At 39.7% G+C, this 25,123-nt stretch overlaps 1 protein-coding gene across 2 annotated transcripts in view; it reads left to right on the top strand.

Moving 5' to 3' along the window:
• The first annotated feature begins 5,018 nt into the window (after window positions 1-5,018).
• Window positions 5,019-25,123, top strand: part of agap2 (ArfGAP with GTPase domain, ankyrin repeat and PH domain 2) — a 135,117-nt gene continuing 115,012 nt past the window's right edge. Inside the window, exon 1 of one of the 2 annotated variants that reach the window (XM_012957847.3) lies at window positions 5,019-5,561. In XM_012957847.3, the coding sequence (XP_012813301.1) occupies window positions 5,351-5,561 (211 nt within the window). In that variant the 5' untranslated portion in view covers window positions 5,019-5,350. The remainder of the gene's footprint in view (window positions 5,562-25,123) is intronic. The other variant, XM_012957846.3, reaches the window with a different exon arrangement.

Genomic DNA, 25,123 nt, shown 5'->3' with positions numbered 1-25,123 from the left:
TGCATAATATACCTTAAGCAGGGGCTCTAGAGCATGGGAACCCCTAGGGATATCCACAATGCAGTGTATATTGTTAAATCTGGCCTCTGTGTGTAATAATAACATTATTTATTTGTCATAGTACTTGCTGTAAATTTAAGTTTTACATAATGTGCTGGTATATAGGTTAATAGTATTTTGTACTGCTTCAAAAAACCCTTTAACTATACATGGGCAGTGGAACCTCTCCACCACAGAAGGACTATGGGAGGTAAGAAGGAAGGCTGTGGCCAAGGCTGAACCTACTGGCAGAATCAAATACACCTTCATAACAGCTTCAGGAGGCAAAGCAGGAGGGATACAATTATGCATCCACCTCCTAATATTTTCTTCCCACATACAGTGCAGAAAATAAGGTGAGGTTTCTTAAAACAAAGATCTGTAACAATAAAATTGCCAGAACAAGTCCCAGCCTGAGGTTGCGTACATCTCCCTCACACGTTTCACACAGACTGTAATACAACTCTAAAGAGGGCAACACACCTTTGTCTCTTAAAGCCACTCCTACTAAGCAGCAGTCAGCATTATAATCTTCCTTTATTCTCAATAAAGCATGACTTTTATATGTTATAATGGCAGAAAAGTTATGTGGCTAGTGGTGCAGCTGGTCTCTGAATCCATTGAGAGCTATTCTAGTATTCCTGAATGCAATAGAAGGCATCATTCTGGCACTGCAAATTTTACAAATAACAAAGGGGAGGAAGAGGGGAGGGGGGTATGTAAACTACAGATGTGTAAACCTGCTCAATCATTTCTCTTTTCTCTGATCCAACTAAGATATAATTAATCCTTACTGGAGGCAAAACAATCCTATTGGGTGAGAACTATACCCCCAAACAATGTAGGTCTCTATAAAAATAAATATTGAAACAAGCTCATATGTAAAACCCTGCTTCTTCTGAATAAACCATTTCCATAAAAATATACTTTTTAGTAGTATGTGCTATTGGGTAATCCTAAATAGAAAATTGCCATTTTAAGAATTAATGGCCTCCCCCTGGGATTATAGGATTCACAGTGCACACAAACAAGCCAAGGCACACATACATGCTAGGCCCCATCAGCCAATGAATGGACAGAGTTCTGCCTTTTTCTTCCGCACTCCTTCCTGTTACAGTTAGAGCTGCATTATTCCTGTCAGCTGATCTATGAGGAAGCAACAAAGACCATCACAAAATGGTGGCACAAGGGTGAGGATGTATAAGGGCAGTATTTACTGATATAAGATTCCTTAATAGGTCACATAACATCTAATATCTGTTGGTTAAGTATTAATTTTTGGGGTATAGTTTTCCTTTAAGGTACTAGTTATCCAAATTTGGGAAAGATCCCAGGTCCTGAGCATTCCAGATAACAGGTCCCAAACCTGTACATACCTGTATAATTAATTCACTGGGTTCTGTATTGCTATGTGATGTAGGTAGTGTGAAATGTGAGTATGTTTGTGTATTTATCAAAACTTAAAATATTTTGTGATATTGATGTATTCTGCATACAAAAAGAGAGGGGGATTGATCAATGCACATTCCCTGGTCCCCTGTTTCATAAGTAAATTGTCTATGCGATACTCTATTTAGCCTTGGAGTGCTCCCACAACCCCTTTCTGTGTATCTATGTATTTTAGCGGAGTTATTCTGCAGGAAGAATGGCCAAACTTCCATGTGGGTTAGCACCCCCACACCTTTAAAAAAATGGGTGTTGGTTAATGGGCAGTCTTCTCCTTTACAAGCTGCAAGCCGGGGAGGATTAAGCCTGTAGAACCAAGCTGTGGTCCTGGCTATCTCTCTCTATAAAAGCAGAAGGCATGGGAGTGACTAAGCCCCCAGGTCAAGAATGGCAACAGTGCACGGGAGTGCCAGCCTTTGAAAAATATGACCAGAGGTAAATAGATAGGACCACCATACGGGGTGTACCTTGACGTGGTATGGTGGCTTACCAATCGTAGATAATTTACTTATGAAACAGGGGACCAAGAATGTGCATTGATCAACCCCCCTCTCTTTTTGTATGCTTGTAGTTAATTTGGCCAGATCAGTTGCACTTCCATTGTATTTGTATACTCTATTTAGCCTTGGAGTGCTCCCACAACCCCTTTCTGTGTATTGATGTATTCTGAGCATTTATCTTGGAGTATCTCCGAATATATTGGTGCCACCAGAGGATTAAACGATTTCAATTCTTGTGGAGAACAGAACCTCAAAAGAAGGAGGAAGCTGCAGTAGATAAGAAGATAGAGTAGAGGATGATTGCAATTTGAGGGTATTTATGTGAGAGTCTGTGTGTCTATCCATTCTCCTTAGTACATTGCTACTCTAGTACCAGCTACAGCCAGGCACACTTGGGCAAAAAACCCATTGTCATACGTTTGTGCAATAGTCATTTGCATTTGAAAGTAATGGAATTTTCTTGCAGAATATTGCAATACAGAGCACCACATGGTTGTCACTGTAATATTGCAAGATCTGAAAAGATGGAAAACAGATATTATTGAAGGGAATTGTGAGCCAGTGATCTTTGCAATAGCATCTCAGTAATTACAAATGGATTCACAATGATAGGGGCTGGTTGCAGAGTTTTAGTGCATTCCTTCTGTGTCCTTTTCTGCTGCGGCTGGGGCTTGTGTAAGCTGGTTTGCTTGAGTGATTTGAGTAAACAAGCAGTTCATACGGGTGTGTTTTACTTGCACATTTTTTGTTACCTGTGACCAATTCAATCAGATTCCTGTTAACAGTGACACCCATCCTGTTATTGGCTTGCATCTGAATATTTTTATATTTATTTCTATATTTTAGGCCTACATTACAGTAGATATCGAAGTTGTAAACCTTAAACCCAGTCATTAACCAGGTCATATAATAATCATATCCAGGTCTGGATTAGGATTCAAAATAGGCCGTCACATTTCAAGTACACAGAGGGCCTAACAGCCCCCCACAGGCCCAATAAATAGTAACTTACATCTACAAAATCCAGCCATGTATCCCCAATGTATCCCCAACATGTCATCACACCGGCAAGAATGTAAGTCGCCGGTGGGATCGCATACACGCCGCTTCAGTTTTCCCGAAGTTTCCTTGTGAAGCAACTTCGGTGAATGAAGCAATGTGTATACCATACCACTGGCGATTTACATTCTTGCTGGTGGGATGACATGTTGGGGAGATAAGTTGCGGGCGACTAATCTCCCCATGTGCCACTGCCCTTGCTCCATGAGTACTTTTGATTAAATTTTGTGGGTTAGAGTTATCTGATCTTGTCATGCAACTACATGCAACATCTCCATAGGCTGTAATGTAATGCAGGATCAGAGAAAATTGGATGTTTTCATTTGTTCATACACCTACATCACATTCAATGTATCATGTACTAGGTATAGAGAAGGGTTCCAAAAATGAGCACCATATTTTTGAACTTCCAATATGTATTAAAAGACACAATGTCCTCAGGTGCAGTAAACTATAACAACCAATAAGGTATTTGCTTTATTACAGGTTACCAGCAAATGCTACATGTTGATTTGTTACTATGGGTTACTCCACCTTAGCTAATTTGGTAGGGGTCACTTACAAAGCAGAATCCAGTTTGCAAAGTTAAAAAAAAAATAAAAAAAATAAAAAAAATCAGCAGTCAGCCATTTTTGCACTTTGCACACTGCCTTCTGCTCTTGCAGAATGGTCCCAGGCGTCTGCACTTTGTTTCAAAGCACAATTATGTATGGCTAGCCCCTTGTACTCAGTTCTGCCTGAGTTATACAGTGCTCTATCCAAGAGGAACGGGAACTGGAATGGGAACCTCCAGTGTGCCAGGGGCATGTGTCATTTGGTATTTGACCCCCCTGGGCCATTTGGTATTTAGAACATTCTCGACCTCATTTAAAAATCCAGGGGCAAAGTGCAAAAACATGGGTGCAATCCGTGCCAATGCCTCATCTATGGAGGGCAATCTGGAAAACTTGTAGTTTGTGCATTCCATTTGTCCCAGTCATTAGAAAGGTGCACACCCTGTATAGCTATATAACTCCCATAAAACAACTGTTGAAAATGTGTGTGGGTGGCAAATTTATGAGCAAGAAATATTATTTATGTTCCATTAATTTCTCCAGTACACTCTCTGCTTTCATTATCAGAAATCTCTTCACAAGGAAGATAGCCTTTTTCCTACAAGGGATCCCCAACCTTTTTTTACCCGGGAGCAACATGCAAATGTAAAAAGAGCTGAGGAGCAACACAAGCATAAAAAAAGTTCATGGGTTACCAAATAAGGACTGTTATGGGCTATTTGCTACCCCCTATATGGACTGGCAGCCTACAGGAGGTTTTGTTTAGCATTAGAGCTGTTTTTATGCAACTAAAACTTGCCTCTGAGCCAGGAATTCAAAAATAAGCACCCGCTTTGAGGCCACTGGGAGCAACATCCAAAGGGTTGGGGAGCAACATGTTGCTCGTGAACCACTGGTTGGGGGTTACTGGTCTAATGTGTTCTTTGAAAACCAAATTCTAGAACTGCTTAATTCAATCTACTTGTATTTAACAATGGATGAACTATAACACTCAGTACCATTTACAGTGACCAGCTGACTGAGAATTTTGCATGTTGGAGATTGGCAATAACTGAAACCAGCAAATTTTCTCCCATGATATAAGAAATGCTGAGCAAAAAGGATAAAAAGAAGTTATTGGCATGGCTTATATGCAAGACAAAATATATATTTATATTCAAACAGGGTTAATGTAGTGGTTAACTACTTCCTGTCATTTCATGTAAGCATGCAAACATATCTTCATACCATACACATCAGTTGTATTTAATAACAAAATAATGCTAGTCTGTTTTTTCCCTGTGAATGAATCTGCTTCAGTGGGAAAGTAATAGACTTTTAGGCACCTGAGCAGCAAGTAAGTAGGCTTAGAGGCAATAAGCATGTTTGAGACGTTTGTTGAGCGAGTCTGGGAGGGACACAAACAGATCTGAAACTGTGAGTCCAGGAAGTGCACACGTGAACACACAGATGCACAGAGAGAAAGAGAAAAGTCAGACAGAAAACTGAAGTAAACTTGAACGAGGAGCCCAAAAGGAGGAGGAAAAAAGGCCAACTAAAGGGAACAAAAGCTAAATACTGTGGAAAGACAGCCTAAACCTAAAAGACAAGGACTGCAGAAAGCTCAAGAGAAAGTTCTACTACAAGAGACTGTGATGGAGTAAAATAAGCAATGACAACCATGTTGCCCTGGTAATGAACAAGTCCTTGGTCTGCACTTTTTCTTAATGATTTGGTTTTACTGGATATGCTGTAAGGAGCCAGAGACAGGGGATGAGCGGGGAGTTTTACAGAGGCAGAGATGGCATTCATGGAAGTCTCAAGATGAGTTCAGGAAAGCAGCAAATGTCTGCAGCCATTCGAGGTGAAGTGAAGAGACATGAGGTGGCCAAGGCTCAGCTCACTAGGCTGCTCAAACTAGCAGAGCAAGTGAGCGAAGAGCATCTGAAAGATAACCTAGTCGTCTCCCTGCGGAGCCTGAGAGGTAAGGAACACGCCATAGTCACCTGTTATAAATTTCTAATGAATAGGATGTGCAATCTGAAATTGATGTACAACTTGTATCACACAATAAACCCTGTCTAATGGGCCCACTCTTCTCTATGTCTGGCCCTGGTCCTTGACAACTTTTGCAGAACTGTTTCTTCCTCTGCCACTTGGGTGGGAGCTGTAGTTCTGCAAGACCTGGAGACTAGCGTTTTGTGGTTTGCTTTGGTGTGTGTCTTATTGGTGTAGACCCCATCAAGATCTTAAATGCATTTACTGTGGCATTTTAAATGCCTTATGCCTTTTTATTATACATTCCCATTTAAATACCACTAATCAATGGCCCTTCAGGGCGTTATTTGAAAATAATTGACCTTCTTACAGTAAATAGGATGATGATGCCTTTAAAGAAACTCTGACTGAATACTGAAGTTGTAGTTGTGGGCCTGAGTTGACAGACAGCAGTACCAAACTGCTACACCACATCCTCAAATCCAGCGGTATTGTTTGCTTGTGCATCAGAACGTTTCAGATTCTTCTGGGCAATAAATGGTTCAATGCTTCAAACTCAGTCTAAATAGAAAAGAAGGACAAGCATTTACTTTCCAGGGAAATTAATTTACCACTCTTCTGGATATTTACTCATGTCAGTGTTTATGTTTCCTGTTGGCTCTGTAATGCCCAATTTGGAAATATATTTACAAGATATGACAGTACAGGCATGATATCCGTTATCCAGAAAGCTGTTATCCAGAAAGTTCTGAATTATGGAAAGGTCATTTCCCATATACAGGTATAGGACCTATTATCCAGAATGCTCAGGACCAAGGGTATTCCGGATAAGGGGTCTTTCTGTAATTTGGATCTCCATACCTTAAGTCTACTAAAAAATCAATTAATTAAAAACATTAATTAAACCCTTTAGGATTGTTTTGCATCCAATAAGGGGTAATTATATCTTAGTTGGGATCAATTACAGGGTACTGTTTTATTTCTACAGAGAAAAAGGAAATCAGTTTTAAAAATCTGAATTATTTGATTAAAATGGAGTCTATGGGAGACAGGCTTTCCGTAATTCGGAGCTTTCTGGATAATGGGTTTCCGGATAAGGGATCCCATACCTGTACTACATTTTAATCAAATAATTTTAAAACATATTTACTTTTTCTCTGTAATTATATAATAGTACATTGTATTAAATCTCAACCAAGTTATAATGAATCCTTACTGGAGGCAAAAAAATCCTATTGGGTTTATGGAATGTTTAAATGATTTTTAGTCGACAAAGTATGGAGATCCAAATTATAGTAAGACCCTTTAGTGCGAAAACCCCAGCTTCTGAGCATTCTGGGTTACAGGTCTGATTCCTGTATTGGATTTTAATGGATGTAAATATCATCATAGAACATTCTGAAAACCTCCATAAAATGTGTTTGTTAATCTGTGTAATTTATGGAGTTACATAATTGTAGTGCAGTGACACATTCCCAATTCTCTGAAATATGCAGCATGAAGAGCCTGGGAATAGCTTGGTAACTGCTGAGGGACACAAGATACACATTCATTTACTGCAACAAGCTTACACCTACCTGCAGCCAATCAGCTAATCACTAATCAAGGAATGCCCTTCTGGGGATTCTGGGCAAGCCAAGTATCTGAACAAGAGATTGAGGGCTGCAGTCTGGACCTCCCAGTTCTATGGAATTTTAAACAGGCCACAATTGTTTTCTCATAGCTACTTCTAAATGAATGAATAATGTAATAATAAGAGGAAAGTCATGGATTGCCATTGGGTAAATAGCACACAGTGTGAAATATTGCAGTTAATGCTCCTTAGAAACAGAAACCAAAGGATTCATTGGAGGTCCCTTCGTATAACATGGAGACAACACTGAGATTAGAAACCTAACCAAATAATATTAATTAAGCTGGTTAACAGTTGCTATAGTATATATATTAAGATGTTTATAGAGTAATTTGTGGGAATGTCACTGTTGTTGCCAGAGATATGTTGTGCTGACTAGATTAATTTTAAATGACATGACAAATAAATATGAGCCACTTGATTTGTCCTGCGAGCATCACCAAATGTCTGTTCAACATTTATTTGCACTATGATTCATTCAGAACTAATCCAATCTGACATTTAAACTCACTTACCTCTAATAACAGCTTGTGCCATTCTGTGTATAATTGGGCACATTGTGGTACCATTCCCAACACAGAGCACCAATGTGAGCAATGTAACTACCCTATAAACCACATGACATGCTTGGAAATAGTAGTTCAGCTTATAAACGACTACACAACAGATTCTGTTATCATGTCTTATCAGGTGAGGAAGTCATAGGCAGGATACTAGAAAACATTTGTACAACATTATTGTAGGTATTGTTACAAAGGGTAATGCTTCCAAGTGGTACTCTGCCATTTTGTTATGAGTTGTTGAGGTATAAACTGGAGGTAAAATGATAGGTGCAGGAACCATATAGAAATTAGCAAAAAGAATAAGGGTTTGTATGTGGGATTTCTAAGCTATGCATTGTACAGTTTATCATGTGCTATTAATGGTACCACTGAAGTACATCTCTAGTATTAGAGCTATAACCCTTAGCAAAGCACGGTTCTTCTTAGGTCCAAAATTTGGTCCAAGTGCCACACATTGTTGTAGTGCACCACCATCCTTCAGATATGTGGGGTCTCCCTTTGACTCTAATGTGCCTGAATGTAACAGATATATTTACCCATAGTTAGCCAGAGGGGACATTAGAACCCCCCCCAATAGTGACAGCTTTACATCTCATTTGTGAGTCATCCCCTGTCAGGAAAATTAAAATCCCATAGGGGAAGGAAGCAGATATAGCGGCAGATTTATCAAAATGTGAGTTTAGACCTTCATATGAAAAAACTCACCCACATTCTATACATTCCTATGGAATTTTTAGAAGCGTATTCATTATGGGTGTATGGGTGAGTTCTAACTTTCACCCATTTATAAATCCGCTTCTAAAAATCCCATAGGAATGAATAGAATGTGGGTGAGTTTTTATGTATTAAGTTCTAAACTCACATTTTGATAAATCTGCCCCTTTTTCCAAAAATAAATATTTTTTATAAAAACCCTAGATTGTAGTTTTCTTATATTTCCAACTGCTCTATTACTGCAAAGTGTTTACTACATAAATACTAAGAGCAAGAATTACACTGACTAGCTAGCACTAGACTTCCTGCTCAGTAGTAGGTTTCTTGCGTGCGATGGGTCACAGAATTTTAGGTTTGTGGTTGTTGTGACATCAACACGTTGCTGCCTGCTTAGTTCTTCTTAGTTTGTTAAGTGCACCCACATAAATAGTATCTAGTGAAGCAGCATGGCTATTGAGTATTCTGTAAATAGAACAAAAGAAAGTCCAAAGAGAAACCATAGGAAGATGAACAATGCAGACACAAATGTGATATTAATATATTAATACATGGTATTTTATAAATCTGTCAGACTGAAGCTGTTGTGTTGTTCAAACATTTGGAGTTTGGTATTTATGAAGATAGCTTCCTATTATCCTGTACCAGTAACCAAGGTCGGACTGGTCGAATCTCCCTGTGGCCCTCGAAGGTTGCACGAAAGATCATTAGATCCGCCACTATCCTTTAGGGCTGAAACAGGCAGATAAGGAGGTAGAAACAATAGGATTTCTACCTCCTTCTGCCGATTCAGCCCTGAAGGCAGATTTTGGTCAGGCGCCTTCTATGGCGCCCAATCAAAATCTTTTAACTGGCCCAATCGGCGAGTTGACCGATATCAGCAGCCTCCTGCGATATCGGTCGACTCGCCGACTTGCCATACACGCACCGAATATCGTACGAAACGAGGTTTTGTACGATATTATCGGTGCGTGTATGGCCAGCTTTACTCTAGTCAGCCCCACTGTAGGACAATTCTCATCACCTTTATTTTTTTCTTCACCATACAGCCATATCTCATTAATACACTTACAGTCTCTGACAGTTGACAAAGGTCGAAATAGTAGCCCTATTTATTTTAAAGCTGGAAAGTTAAATAGTTGTTCATGTAGTAATGGAGATTCTGCTGAAGTAGCAAAAGGTCAGTCTAATTATTTTAAAATATCAATGAATAGGAATCAAGTCATAATTTACTCTCATTTTAGCAAGGAGTTATTTACAGGGGCAAGGAACATTTACTGTGGAATTTTCTTTGGAATATATCAGTTCTTTAGAATTGAGAGAAAAATGGTCGCAGTGAATTATTTTCATTAAACATGATGTAAAACATTTTTAGAAATCAAACAGGAAAAAGTAACCAAAGTAGCAATGCATTTGACATAAAGAATCCATTGTCAGAATATGAAATGTATAAATATTTTTTAAATAAGAAATTGGAACCAAATGTAACCAATTTTATGATTTCAAATTTATTAAGAAGGGGCTATCACTACCATTTGGTGAATTATTATTATTTATAGCTAAATGGTAAAAAGAAAAAAAATGAATGCAACATCTACAACCAAGCACTATAAAGGGGATGTACACCTCTTTTTTTATAACCTAGATATAGGTTGGCTGTTGGGTAATCAGGGTGAAGGTAGAATAAACACTGCTAATAACTATATGTGTATATGTATTACAGGAAGAAAAGGGCCTCATCATAGTTATAAGCAGAATGTTCGCCAGGCATAGATTCACAGCAAAATTCTGCATTCCACCATCTGTGAAATTTTTTTGGGAAACCACAGCAACAATTGCTCTGTGAGAATTCTGATGCATTTGCATGAAAAAAACCAGCAAACAATGGCCATTGACTTCCTATGGGGTATTTATCAGCTGGTGAACTCTAGCTTGATACATACACTTCTAAAAATCCCATAGGAATGAATACAATGTGAGTTTTTATGTTTTAAGCTCTATACTCACATTTTAATAAATCTGCCACTATTGTTCTTTATAAAATATTTTACTAATTTGTTATCTGCTTAATACATTTTTTTAAGGGGTTGGGTATACTTTATAGGTGGAAGAAAATGTAGGGGGAAAGGGGGGATTATATGGCAACTAAAACAAGTAATACATAACTATATTTGTATTATTATGATGTATTCATATTATCACATATTCAGGAGTTGTAATCACTTAGCTGCATGGCAAGTTAAGTCACTAATTATATTATTTATTGTAAGTATTTAACCTACTTTGCATCACATTCTTTGCTTAGCAGCATCTTATGGTGTGTTCTGTGTTGTTTTATACTTGGTACATTGTGTTATGCTTGTATTATAATGAAATGATTAATTGGGGGGAACAGATGGTGCCAACTAAGCCAAGTGCAATGTGCACATAACATCAATGTATCAAATTGTTCTGTCAATGATTCCATATTTAAGATTCTGACCAAACTCCATGCTCATGTTGGTCTTAAAGGAAAATTATGCCCTAAAAACATTTGTTAAAATATAGTTTCTGTAGAAACTATACCACTGTGCCACTTTCTTGACTATTATATTTGCTATTTGTTAGTGAACCCTTTTCTCTTCCCTGTTAGCTGGCAACAGAGCATTTTGGACCCAATAGCTGTTGAAAATAGTTAGTAAGTATAGAGGAAATCGAGGTCATGAACGTTCAGTCCATTGCCCTCCAGATGTTGTTGGGCTAGTGTAAGGGGGTCCAGCAGTTTTAGTTCAGAAGTACCTGGATGGGGCAGGCTGCATCTCCCTGCACTTGGTGTTTCATGAAATCAGAGACTTAACAGCAGGTAGGTCCACAGATGTAGCTACGAGCTTAGTTATCTGCATTTATGAACACAATATTAGTGAAACTAAGGCAGCTTTTTATTTATACATTGATGACAGGGCTTGTACAATACACTTGTACACATTTATAGACGATAATCACATGAAATTTACCTGTACTGGAGCTTACACGAGGTTTCCATTACTGTTAATGTTGGGCCTTTGGGGCAATTTTTTGGCATTTTTTTGTTGTAGGGGATGAATACAAAAAAAGCAAAATGTCTGAAAATCACTACATGTGCAGCAGGCCTTGGGCTAGGAAACATGATTTGGCTCTATGGCTTGATTTTTTTAAAATACAAGTATCAGATCCATTATCTGAAAACTCTGAATAACGGGAAGGTCATCTCCCACAGACTTCATTTAAATGATTCAAATTCTCTGTAATAATAAACCAGCACCTTGTACTTGATCCCAACTGAGATATAATTAATGCATATTGGAGGCAAAACAATTCTATTCAGTTTATTTAATATTTAAATGTTTTTTTAGTAGACAAAGTATGGAGATCCATTCTGGAAAAGAGGTCCCATACCTAGAATAATCTAAGAGGTATATAACAATAGAGATAAGAGACCTGGTCACTGCTAGGGGCTCAAGAATATAAAGGGTTCAGGGTTCCAGGGTTCTGTTTAAAGTTTCTAACTATGAGCCTATTACTAAAGTTTTGAAATGGGTTTCTCGGCATTACAGTAGCCAATAAATAAGGTGTGTACTCATCTTAAAGCTAGATATCAGTCTGCTCCCTGTGTATAAAGGAATCGCTGGCAACAAACTGGTTTATGTTGCTTGCTAGATTCTGCACAAACATTGGTGTATCTGAGTTGTCCCTATTTGCGAGAACACTTTTTCTTTCTATTCTTTCCTTTGTATGCTTTACTTCACTGATTGCACAACACCTCATCAATTTTTATGGGATACTGGTATTTGTCATTGCACGCCTGAAATGGTATAAAAACCCATCAAATAAAGAATAACATCAGAACAAAGGGTGCATTTGTATGGAGATATAACATAGCTAGATACTGTTTTCAGTTTTCTTAATTTTAGAATTCTCAATAAAGGGAACAGAAAAAAAAATAAGGACCTGAAGTTCTGGGAGCAATAAATATTAACCATAGAGCTGCTGCACCTTCTAGTTGTTAGTATGAGTAATCTTAAAACAAGCTTTTAGGGGCTCACAGATGCCCCCACAATTCAATCACTAGCCTGTGTGTTTGAGGAAATTGTCTTATTTTTTTGATCCCAGTGCTGTTTCATGCAGTCCTCTCATGACAGGTCTCCCTAGGCATCAGGCCAAACGATTATCCTCATTTGGCCTATTGTGTTGGTGTCCAAACTGGGCATATAGCTGTTCTTATATTGTATGCCCAGTATAACAAATTTTCAATTTAAGAAGAACATTTTCATGATCCACTAGAGGGCTCATTTTGCAGCATGACAATGTTATGCATCTATATCTACACTGAGTCATTCTGTTATTTGTACCTAGTGTGGATATATTTTATTTGGGTGGATCTTGGGTGGACAATATCATCCTAGGGCCAAACGATCACTTATGTGAGCAGGGAATGCAGTGTTCTTTACTGAGATAAGTCAGACAAGAAATTCCAGCTAGTGGGACTGACTAATTGCATTTAAAAGCAATCACTTTCTAAACAGTGCAGCCCAGCAAGTTGCATTTATTGCATGTCCTTGGTTTTTCAAATAATCTGGTAACCTTAAAGGAGAACTAAACCCACCCCCAAACCTCAGCCTCCATTGCCCTACCTTCAAGCATCCTCCCTGCAACATCTACTACACTGAAAATATATGTGAATTTGCTATAAACATGTAGAGCCATGCAGTGGAGCTCCATCTGCTAACACTTTGGATCCTTTTCTCCTTTTCTGGCACTTTGTCTATGTGGAGCTTGCACCAATGTGCAGTTGAAGCTAATCCAGGACCTAGCTTCAACTGAGCATACTCCTGCAAGCTTCAGGGCTTATTTATTATGCTGTGTAAAACAAAATTACCTGCAAAAACAGTGTATAAACCTGTGTAAAATAAATTTTATGCGTAAATTTATCAAGGTGTATTTTAATTTAAACCGTCTGAATGTCAGATTTGACGCTGCTATTAAGTTCTGGCTGAAGAAATAACATGTAAAAAAATGATGCCATTGTTTACACAGCGAAGCCTGGAGATGTGTGGCAAATTGTCACCTCTTTTCACATAGTAAATCTGTCCCTTAGTGTCACCAAACTTCAGAGGATCTATAATTGGAGAAGATGGAGCCTTTAAAGGCTGCCATATATTATTCATAAGTGCCTACTGGAACAGGGTGATTATAAAAAATGCTATATGTTTCCTTTAATGTAAGGGCATTTAAAGTAGCAGTTGCATACTTGCTGCCCTGGTTTTTGTGCAGCCACATTGTATGCATCTACATTAACTAACAACTGGCACAACCAGACATGTATAGTTTATTATTATAATGGGGAAGGTGTTGACCGGAGGTAAAGATGAGTTGCAATGTGAGAATCATTATACAGCATGATTATGCAGCATTTCTATGTATTTATTCATGATTTAGTCTGAAAGCAATCCCCAATGTGTAAAGGTGGCCATACACGCACCGATAATATCGTACGAAACCTCGTTTCGTACGATATTCGGTGCATGTATGGTATGTCGGCGAGTCGACCGATATCGCAGGAAGCTGCTGATATCGGCCGACTCGCCGATCGGACCAGTTTGAAAATTTTGATCGGGCGCCATAGAAGGCACCTGACCAAAATTCTCCCTTCAGCGCTGAATCGGCAGAAGGAGGTAGAAATCTTATTGTTTCTACCTCCTTACCTGCCGATTCAGCCCTGAATGGTGTGTGGCACATCTGACGATGTTTCGTGCGACCATCGCCACGTGTATGGCCAGCTTAAAGCTAGGCGGTATTGTGTCAAGCTTTCTTGATTTCACCAACCAATCAAATCGCAATAATACAAACAAACGCCTAGCAAATCTAACATTTGGGTTGCCTGCACAATACCTTTAACAAATGTTGATGATACACCTAGGGGCAGATTTATCAAGATGTGAGTTCAGAGCTTAATACATAAAAACTCACCCACGTTCCATTCATTACTATGGGATTTTCAGAAGTGTATTTATCAATGGGTGAAAGTTAGAACTCACTTTTTGATAAATACACTTCTAAAAATCCCATAGGAATGAATGGAACGTGGGTGAGTTTTTATGTATTAAGCTCTGAACTCACATCTTGATAAATCTGCCCCCTAGTGGTGTCAAGTAAGCCCATTTTATTAAGGTGATCCAGGACTGGATTATCACCTTGGTGATTATTATTGGCCATCTTTATAGCTGGGTTTGCCCTTAGGGTTGACAAACCTTACCTTAAAAAATACCTGCTCTAGGGTGTTCTAGAGTAGCACTGGAATAGTTGTTTTTTAATATTCATTATAAATAAATAAATCTTACATGCAAGTGTTTCATCATATGTTTTGCTGCAGTGGCTTTTATATGCCTTCCACCAGGCCCAGACTAACAATCTGTGGGTTCTGGCAAATGCCAGAGAGGTTGATATAAGACATTGCATAGACAGCCACTATTTATTGGGCCCATGGGGGGCTGTTTGGGCATCTTTGTACTGGAAATGCCAGGGCCTGTTTTGAGCCTGGCCAGACCAGTCTTCCACATCAAAAGAATACACGGTTATTTCCAATAGCGACTGTACTCACTGCTTCACAGGCAACTGCTGAATGCAGGTGAAACAAGATAAAACTGAAGTAAGGAAGATTAGTGGAGTAAAACTAATGGAGCAAGGAATGTCATATTCACAAAAGCCTCTCTCTAGTTTTGTAGCTGTTTTGTTTTCCCTTAATGATAAATTGCCAATCCCTGGAGTTAAATGTACAATTCACATCAGTTTGTCAGGACACCTTACAACAATTTGAAGTTGGCTATTCTATTAATTGCTGTGCTGCCATCTTTTCTCTTGTTCTGCAAATCTCTTGACTGTCTGGGGCCATTAGGCCTGCCAGTGCTGATTCTGTTATTACAAATTTACCTACCAGTAAATTTGTAAGGCTGGCAACACTACCTATAAATCCCTTCCTTCCCTGACCCCCTCCATTGCTGATCAGCCCCTTTTAAATAGAGACATCATTTGCCCCACCTATTTTCCTGCCCCACCTACCCATTTTCTTGCCCCACGTGCCCATTCCCCACCCCTTTCCCTGAACCACCTGTCCATTTCCCCACCCAGCGTCAGACTGGGCCACCAGGGCACTGGGAAAAAACCTAGTGGGCCCCAGCAGCCCAGACCTGATCCCCTCAGGGCGCTCCAATGATCCGCCAGTCTCCCTCCCCCAACACGCTGCAGGTAAGTTTAATTTAGGTGTGCTCGGGGGAGGGGGTCGGACAGGTGTTCGGGGTGCAGGGGCCCCTGAGGCAGAAGCCCCGGTGGGCCCAGCACCCCCCAGTCTGACCCACACACCCCTTCCCCTACCTAGTCTGCCCATTTTCCTGCCCCATGAGATCATCATCTGCCCCCAAGTCATGTCGCTGCCCAGCCTCCAAACCTGAAGCCTGGTATTCTAAAGAAAAAGAAAAGGTGGCAACCCTAGGGACCATTGGCATATGCAGTAGGCTAGCATAGGAAATCAACAGGTGTGCACAGCAGAGTAAGTAAAGTAATTTTACTTTACTGCACATACGGACAGTCAGGAAAAAAACATAAAGAACCCTTGGGAACAGGGCTGTTCTATATATACACCTAAAAATATAAAGTGTGTATTGTTTCCATTAATGGAATTTATTTGCACAGTGTGGGGGGCACTACCAACCGAGGGAGGAGGGGACATCAGCAGGAAGGTAATTACATTCCACTCAGTGTGGTTAGAAACGAGGCCGGAAGGAAACCAGATTAAGCAGCCTGCTCTAACCAATGATAAAGTAAAATGTGTGCACTTCACAAATATAACATGTATGATTTGCCAGACACAGCTTTGTAGGTGCAGAGACTTATACTATATTTCAGCAATTTCAGTATTTCTCAGTCTGGCACATTTTGATAACTAGTGTCTGTTTCCTGACAAGTCACCTGACACCTGGGGGTTTTTCAACCCCCTTTTTTTTTACAATAACTGTCAGACTATCTGCCAGCCCAGCTGAGCCCTGTTCTGTTCCTACTGTAATAATGAGGCTGTGTTCTGCTGATGTGCACTTTCTGCAGCACCATTGTACAGGCACCATAGAAAATCTATGGTATTTAGGTGTTGTTAAACTGCAACTCCCAGATGAAGGCAGAAAGACTTCACAAAAGTGCTGTTAAGACAAAGGAGTTAAATTGGAAAAAAATATTTATTTCATTGATGGCAAATATACAGTTAAGCCACCCTACACCGTGATGCTTTGGAGTAAAGCTATTTCCATCTTCCTGAATCTGATGTCATTAACTCCAGCAAAATACTATTAATAACTCTATAAACAAACATCAGCTTCAGCTTGGCATATGTTGTACTCCATAAATCCTCAAAGAATACACCCAATTTAGTAAAGTTTATATACATAGTGAGCTAACACAGTTTAATTAGACAATTTATAAAAGAGATCAAAGTTAAAGACAAAAAATCTTTACCTAAAACAGGTGTTGGCCTGGGTGTATATACCCCAGGTCCCTCGCCAAATATTTCAAATGCTACTACACATGCAGTGAAAATCACATAAATATACACACACTCACCGATGTCGAAATTTGGTTCGGGTGCTTGGAGCCCTGAACCCGTAGCCCAAGGGAGCAAACTCAAATCTCTGAAGAAAGCGGCTCGCAAAGCACCATGGTCAGCTGCAAAATGGATAAAACTCAAACTTTATTTACATTCTTAAAAACCCAGAACGCCTGACGCGTTTCGTGCATACCCGCACTTAATCATAGGCATGCTATGATTAAGTGTGGGTACGCACGAAACGCGTCAGGCGTTCTGGATTTTTAAGAATGTGGAGTTTTATCCATTTTGTGGCTGACCATGGTGCTTTGCGAGCCACTTTCTTCAGAGATATGTTGTATCTCCAGACTCCAAAGTCAACAAAACCACCATATTCACCAACTGGAATAAGGCTTTTGTGAATTTCATGTTCTTTTAGCTTCAATGATATTTCTTACTGCAATTTCAGTTTGCTCCACTTAAGTGAATTGCCCCCCAGGGAACTGGAAAAGATGGATTAGTTGATATTAGCAGGTTGTTTTACAGTTGGTTAATGAAATATAAGGAAATTAGGAGTCAGCAAGGAGTTTCATATAGTGCTTTTATACAGGTCATGCCGAGCAGCTAGGGTTGCCACCTCATCCCTTTAATATCAGCCACATATAAAATCAACATCCTGCAACATTAGCAATTAATCTAGATGCATCAGCATGGCTGCACATAAATCAGTTCAGTCTGCAGCATGTAGGATGTTGATTCAATATGAGCCCAGTAATAAAGGGGTAAGAAGGCAATCCTTACTAGCAGCCCTGGGGTCCTAGGTTTAAATTCAGTCAGGTCACTATCTGCAATCCCATGTTTGTGTGGGTTTCCTCTGGGTACTGGGTTTCCTCCCACCCTTCTAAAACAAATAGGCTGCTGAAAAAATTGACCATTAGGGTTGCCACCTCACCCCTTTAATAACATGTGGCAAACCTATTGACCATAGTGTTTGTAAATGTGCTAGGAACCTTAGATTGTAAGCTCCACTGGGGCAGGGACTAATGTGAAAGATAATCTCTGCAGGACAATATATATCAATTCTAAAGAAATAAAGAATAATACTACTATACAGGAGTTATATATGTATGTATTATAATGCTTTTATGTATTATAATGCTGTAGAAGAGGGTAATAAATCAGTAGAAAACACAAATGACCTGGGGGAGGGAGAAAGGATAATAATTTATCATTTAAATTTACCATACAGACTTGTGTACATGGGGGGATTCTTGGAGTTGGGGTTCTGTTACATTTGAAACACAAAGTTTAGACTGAGAATGCAACAATTTCTATTTTATTTACTATCCACTTTATGTGTCAGCTAGAAGTCTTTGAAATGCAGTTTTGTGTTACTTTCCTGGAAGCAGAATCATTAATCATATCCTTGTACTGTGGGTTGGGCATCCATGCCTTAATTATGGAATCCAATAGGAAGGATTGGTTTCAGGGTAGCGCAACCCCAGCAGTGCTAAAGTGGCGGATGAGTCACATGTGCGGGGGCTCACTCACTTCAACACCAGAAGCACAGAAGCCACAATCAGAGCCGGCACTGTGTAATTATCTGCCTGACTGACAGGAAGAACGTGTGGGGGAGGCAGTGCTCAGAATCCTAGAGAGATGGAACACATTCAAAGTACATCTTATGCTCTGGTTCAGGGCTGCAGGCAAAGAAAGAAACAACTGAAATGAATGTGATCGACATCAAAAATAACATAGGCTAATCACATCATTTAGAATGGGGGTTTGACTTAAATAACAATGTACTACCTGTATATGTGTATAAATATCCGTATATCTCTGCATTTAACAGCTGCTGAACTGCATTATAATAACAGAGCAGACATAGGGAACGTTATGTCTGCACATTCTAACCAAAGTATTGTCACTTTAGGAGGCTGCAAATAGGGCAAATTGTTATGGACATAGCGGGGCCTGGCAGAACAGCTGTTCCAGGTGGGAAGCATCCTGTCAATTATAGTACAGCAAGAGGAGGACAGTAACACTTTGTGATTGTGCAGTCTGAGCTCTTCAGCTTTAAGCACAACACCCAGCCCACACAGGTATTCAAGCAGATTTTTTTGTATAAATATTCAAGGTGCTTTTTTCCCCAGGATGCCCCACAATTAAAGAATTAAAAAGAATTAAAATAGCTGTATGTACCTTTTAGTTTGTACAGATGAGCACCAGCAGTTTACATTTGTTGTTTTTTATAGTAGTGATGCCCACCTGTCAATTGACCTATGAGCTCATCTCCTGTTGGCTACATTTGAATTCTGGCAACTATTAGAAACATTCCATAGCAACAGTCAAACAAACTAGAAAGCACTGGTCTTCAAAATGTACTGGTTATTGAGGCATAACCAGCCCCCCCTCGGAACACGTTACCAACAAGAATGGGAAGCATGTACAGGGGAGAACCTCACAGATGGTCTATGGGCTGAGGTATTTGAGGACATGGCACATAATTCACAAAATATAATCACTAAGGGAAAAACCATACAAAAGCCTCTATAGTTGGTACATTGGAAAATGGAATCCTGACTATTAGGGGACTTGTCAGCGGTTGCACAACTAGTAGACATGCACAGTGGTCCACCTGGCCTGGGCCCAAACATTTATCCGTCTATCGCAACTATTACAAAGACAAATAAACCCCCTAACCTGTGTAGTGCACTGCTGGGCAGACATCTTCCGAACATACCCAAACTGCAAAACAAACTCATTTTTTAAATCTGCTCAGCCACAGGATGTGCTCTTGCCTCTAACTGGAAAGAGCCAGGTCCCTACAACAGATGTTGGAAAGGAAAATGTGGTGGATTGCAGCCAGTGAAAAAAATATATAAACATATAAAAACATATATGCTGAATGACAAGATGGACAAATATGACCAGATATGGAACCCATGGACACACAGGCCCAGGATACAAATATCCCTTAACTAAGTATGTCTGGTAAATTTGATAATACTTAGCCATAGAAAGCAACACTGTGACAACACAATATTGTTATAGTTACTGTTTTTTATGATTTGCACTCTTAAGGTCCCCATACACGGGCCGATAGAAGCTGCCGATATCGGTCCCTTGGACCGACTCGGCAGCTTATCGGCCCGTGTAGGGGCAGAAACGATCGGACTGGCCGACCGATATCTGGCCTGAAATTGGCCAGATATCGGTTGGCCAGGTTAGAAAATCCCGTCGGATCGGGGACCGCATCGGCTTGTTGATGCAGTCCCCGAACCGACTGCCCCATTGCCGCTTGCAGAATTCACCGACATGCCTCCCCAATATCGCCACCCATAGGCGGGGATATCGGGTGAAGATCTGCTCGCTTGGCGACATCGCCAAGCGAGCGGATCTGCCCGTGTATGGCCACCTTTACTCTGTTTCTATCTCTATACTGTTTACCCCCTCTCACTTCCACCCTCCTCCGATTTTCCTCTATCTTCTCCTTCTTTATCTTCACTCCTTTCTATCTAGATCTTTTACCACCACTTTTTTAAATTCTGAGCAATCAGGTTTGCCTACGCACTTTATATTATGATTATACAGTGATCTGAAGTGTATGTTAATGGCATATACGTATTCATAAGTATGCCTTGTGGTGATGCTTTTATTAAACAACAATAACTAACAAAGTTAAAAAAGAAACATTGCCCAGCATTGCAATGCATGAAAACTGCAGGTACCAGTTCTATTTGGATAGCGAATATGGTTAATATCCCATTCCATGGCTTTGGCACCTTGCCCTAAAGAGAGCTGCACAGGTTTGCAGTGGGGCTGTTCAGGCCTGAAGGAGGGCGGGAAAGGGTTTCAGTGATATATGTAGTTGCCATTGAAAGCAGAATCAATCTGGCTGTTTCTACTCTCTGTACTATGTATTTTGACCCCTGAAACATTGTTGTAGAATTGAGCTGAGAGACCTGAAGGACAACTCCATTTCAAGAGAACAAGAGAATCAAAAATAAATACCACTTTAAATCACAATTACAAATAACTAGAACACTGAACATCTTTTTTTTTTTATGTATATTGGGAAGTTGCTTAGAATGACATTTAATGATACAAAAACAAAAGAGGAGTTTACTTTAAATGTATTGTTCAAATTAACTTTTAGTATGACTGTTATTCTGAAACAATTTTCAGTTGTTTTTTTTATTTTTTTGTGGTTATTTCACTTTTTGTGCAGCAGCTCTCTAGTTAGAAATTTAAGCAGCAATCTGGTTGCTATGGCAGTGGTTTAAACGAGAGACCAAATCTACTCATATCATTTTATAATTGTAAGCTCACAGAGAAATAGTTTTTGGCTGTTGGAGTCAGTCACCCCCATTTAAAACCTGGAAAGATGTAGAAGCAGAAGGTTAATTACTTTAAAACTATAAAAATTAAATAGTGAACACCAATTGCAAAGATGCTAGGAATAGGACATTCTATTACATACTAAAAGGTGAGCCCGGGTTGTGTCCGGGTAAATTTACTGCCACCTGGGGCCCATGGTTGGCACAACTAGAAATGTATTGTTGTACTGTTTGAAATGAAAATGCAAAAATAAAAACTTAAAAAAAAGGTGATGCTACCAACATGCTCCTACAGACCCTGCCATGCCCTGTAAGTGGAGCAGCCACCCATGAGAATCAGCTTCATACACAGTTGGGTGCTACTCTGTGGTTACATCTTTTACCTCTGGACTGCTGTGAGCTTTTTCATTGGTTCACAAAGCGTTAGCAGTTAGCCATTGTTTAGTTGCCTAAATCATAACATTATGTAATTATACCTACTGCATAGGATGTAATTTGGAGTTTAGCCTATTTTAATGTAATGCACTTGCTATTTCTTGTGAGTGGTGTTTATTTCATAGTGGAGGGAAGAAGCAGCTTTAGAGTAAAACATTTTCACATCAGCAGTATTTTTATCTTGTATTTCTACGTATGCAGTTCCACTTCCCCTCTCCAGCAGTAGAAGCAGTAAGGTGGTTAGACTAGAAGACAATGTTGCGTCATTATGAAAGCTGTCTAGAATTTCTTAGCTTTGTACACTCTGCGTGTCTCTCTAGAAACCACCCTAGTCTGGCACATGAGAGCACTGCTAGAGAGGGAGACAGGTGAGCGGAGGTAACATGTGTTTTGCTTGTTTTTTTTCTAATGCATCACTTGTAACCAAGGAATACTTGTGGATTCCATACAGAAGGGGAACCCATTGCACGCTCTGTGTGCATCAGCTTTGTTAGGTTTCAGTATTACGCATTCAAATTCCAGTCAGCTATCAATAATGACTGTAAAATGTAAGGGTAAGTGAAACCCTTTATTGGCTGAGCAGATAAAAAGTGCAAGCTTTCAAGATCCTAATAGATCGCTTCATCACATTACATTCAAAAACCATTTACTCAGTTAACCGATGAAAAGTATCAGCCTAATTTCCCTCCATTTCCAAGGCTAACATGGCACAACTTCCCGCTAACCATTAATTTTACTCAAGAATAGATTGATAAATGCCAGAAATACTTTTGTGAAAAGCACTTTACACCAATATTGAGAACATAGCATTTAGAATACACAAGAACCTTAACTATAATGTAAATTATATCCTTATAAACAGTGCTTAATGATATCATCCGCTATAATCAGTGCTTAGTGATGTCATTACTGTGAGTCCTCTTAACAAGATAATAGGAGGAAGTAGAAAATGCGCATATTTGTAGAGTTCACAACTTTCCACAACAACTTTCTATTAACTCTGCAGATCTTTATCGCAGATATTAACTTGTAGAGGATTTATAGGGTGAACTTTTCGTTTTGTGACAGAAAACATGTCTATTACCTTTTTAGTTGCCATTTCCAAAATCTGTTGCAAATAGCCCCTTTCACTGACTATTTTAACCATGTTATGCATGGCTTTATTTAGTTCTTTCTCCCGAAAGGAGGATCAGGAGAAAAGGCCTTTTAATTCAGGTGGCTTTTTTGAAAAAACTCTGAAACATCCACCAGCATCTATGTCTGTTCAAAATGCGTTATGTTAATTAATCTTGGCCATACTGCCAGATCATATGGGTACGTACAGCATTTGGAATTGGCAATTTCAACAAACCATCATGCAATCCCATTGTATCTCAGTGGTTCTTGCTCCATGAGCTATGTGCAAGACAAATTGATCAATATCTTACCTATTTGCCCATTGGATTAGATCAGTGCTGTCCAACTTTTTACATGTAGCTGACAAATTATCTCTTATATAGCATCTTTGAGGGCCAGATCAGTTAAGTCTGCGGGTCCTTTCTGGGCCATAGAAATCCTTTGGGGTAGCTCATCCAGCCAGCAGCCTCCTGTTGGACAGCTCTGGACTAGATAGCAATTAGTCAACCTGTGTATGACTGCCCTTAGCTCCTACTGTCTTGCATAAAAACATTAACTTAAGGTTCCTGGTAAGGCCTCACCTTGAGACTGCAGTGCAGTTTTGGGCTCCAGTCCTTCAAAAGGATTTCAATGAGTTGGAGAGACAAACAACTAAACTGTTGTCAGGTTGGGGTTGTCTTTTCCCAAGAAAAAGGTGCTTGCGAGGGAACATGGTTAGTCTTTACAAGTAGATTAGAGGGCTTTGTAGTATATATAGCAGGAGATATTTTTTTTCTATTAAAAAGATCAAAGAACAAGAGACCACCCCTTTAGAGGAACAGAACTTTATTTGAAGCAGCACAGGAGGTTTTTTATGGTGAGGGCAGTGAGGTTGGGGAATGCCCTGCCATGTTATGTTGTGATGGCAGATTCTGTTAATGCCTTTGGCTTGGATGATTTCCTAAACAAGCATAATATTCAAGGCTACAGTGATCTTAAGGGCAGTTGGGCACTGGGCTGCACCTCAGATTCTCTCCGTCTGTGTTTGATGCTCTCTTCTCCACGGCTCTGTGTCTCTACACTGACAGGAATGGCGTCGGTCTGTGTGCAGACTCACAGAATGTATATCAGCTTGGAATGTGGAGACTCTGCATTTTCATACCAATGTCTACTTCATTTGTCTGCACACAGGCCAGTGTCCTACCTGTCAGTGCAGAGACACGGAACAGAGGAGGGAAGTAGATAAACTTGCATTTTTGTCTAAGGGCTGTGACACACGGGGAGATTAGTCGCCGAAATCGCCTGCGCAGTGTGTGCCATCCCACCGGCGACTTACATTTTCGCTGGTGGGAAGGCAATTCGGGGAGATTAGTCGCCCGCGAATAGGGAGATTTGTCACGGGCGACTAATCTCCCCGTGTGCCAGAGCCCTAAGATCTGTATATATAGTTTATATATGTGAGTGTATTGATAGGTTTGCTTATGTATGTAACAATATATTATTTATAATATTTACATATTTAGATAGGCTATTGTGTATAAATTTATTCTATTTATTCTTGTCTCAAACATAGCCAATAAACGGATAATGAGCCAGATTCTGTTTGATAAGAACATCTCACTGTTTATCACACGAAAACTCTATTGAAGTCTATGGGGAAAAACTGGAACTGAATAAGGAGAAAAAGTTATTCTTCTCAAATTGAATCTCGACATGAAATTATATCTGGTTCAATATTTTTTAATTATTTTAATTTTTACATCTCAAAACACGCTAATACCAGGGTTGCACCATTGAATTCATTCTTACAACCACAGATGCTCAGCACACAGGGCCGCCCTGAAATCTCTGTGTGCTTGCCCATGGCATGTGTCTCCATCAGAAGCACTAGAAGCAAATGGATATGTGTGTCACTGCACAGATCTCTACAGTCTTTAGATCATATGCAGAGCCATGCTGAAATCTCTGCATACTGCCTACATGTACTATAAACTATAGGCTTCAGACTCCGTTTTAGTCAGACCTACTGTGTGTAATTTAGTGGGGTTAGAGGGGTTCTACAGTGACACCCGTATCCATATGTTTCTGTTGAAGGCAAATTCCACTGGCAACCAGGTCTGGATTGGAATTCAAAATAGGCCCTGTCATTTGAAGTACACAGAGGCCCAAACAGCCCCCACCAGCCCA

This window comes from Xenopus tropicalis, chromosome 2, assembly GCF_000004195.4.
Source record: "Xenopus tropicalis strain Nigerian chromosome 2, UCB_Xtro_10.0, whole genome shotgun sequence".
NCBI lineage: Eukaryota > Metazoa > Chordata > Amphibia > Anura > Pipidae > Xenopus > Xenopus tropicalis.
The sequence above is the reverse complement of the archived record's forward strand: the minus strand, read 5'-3'. Positions and strand labels throughout refer to the sequence as shown.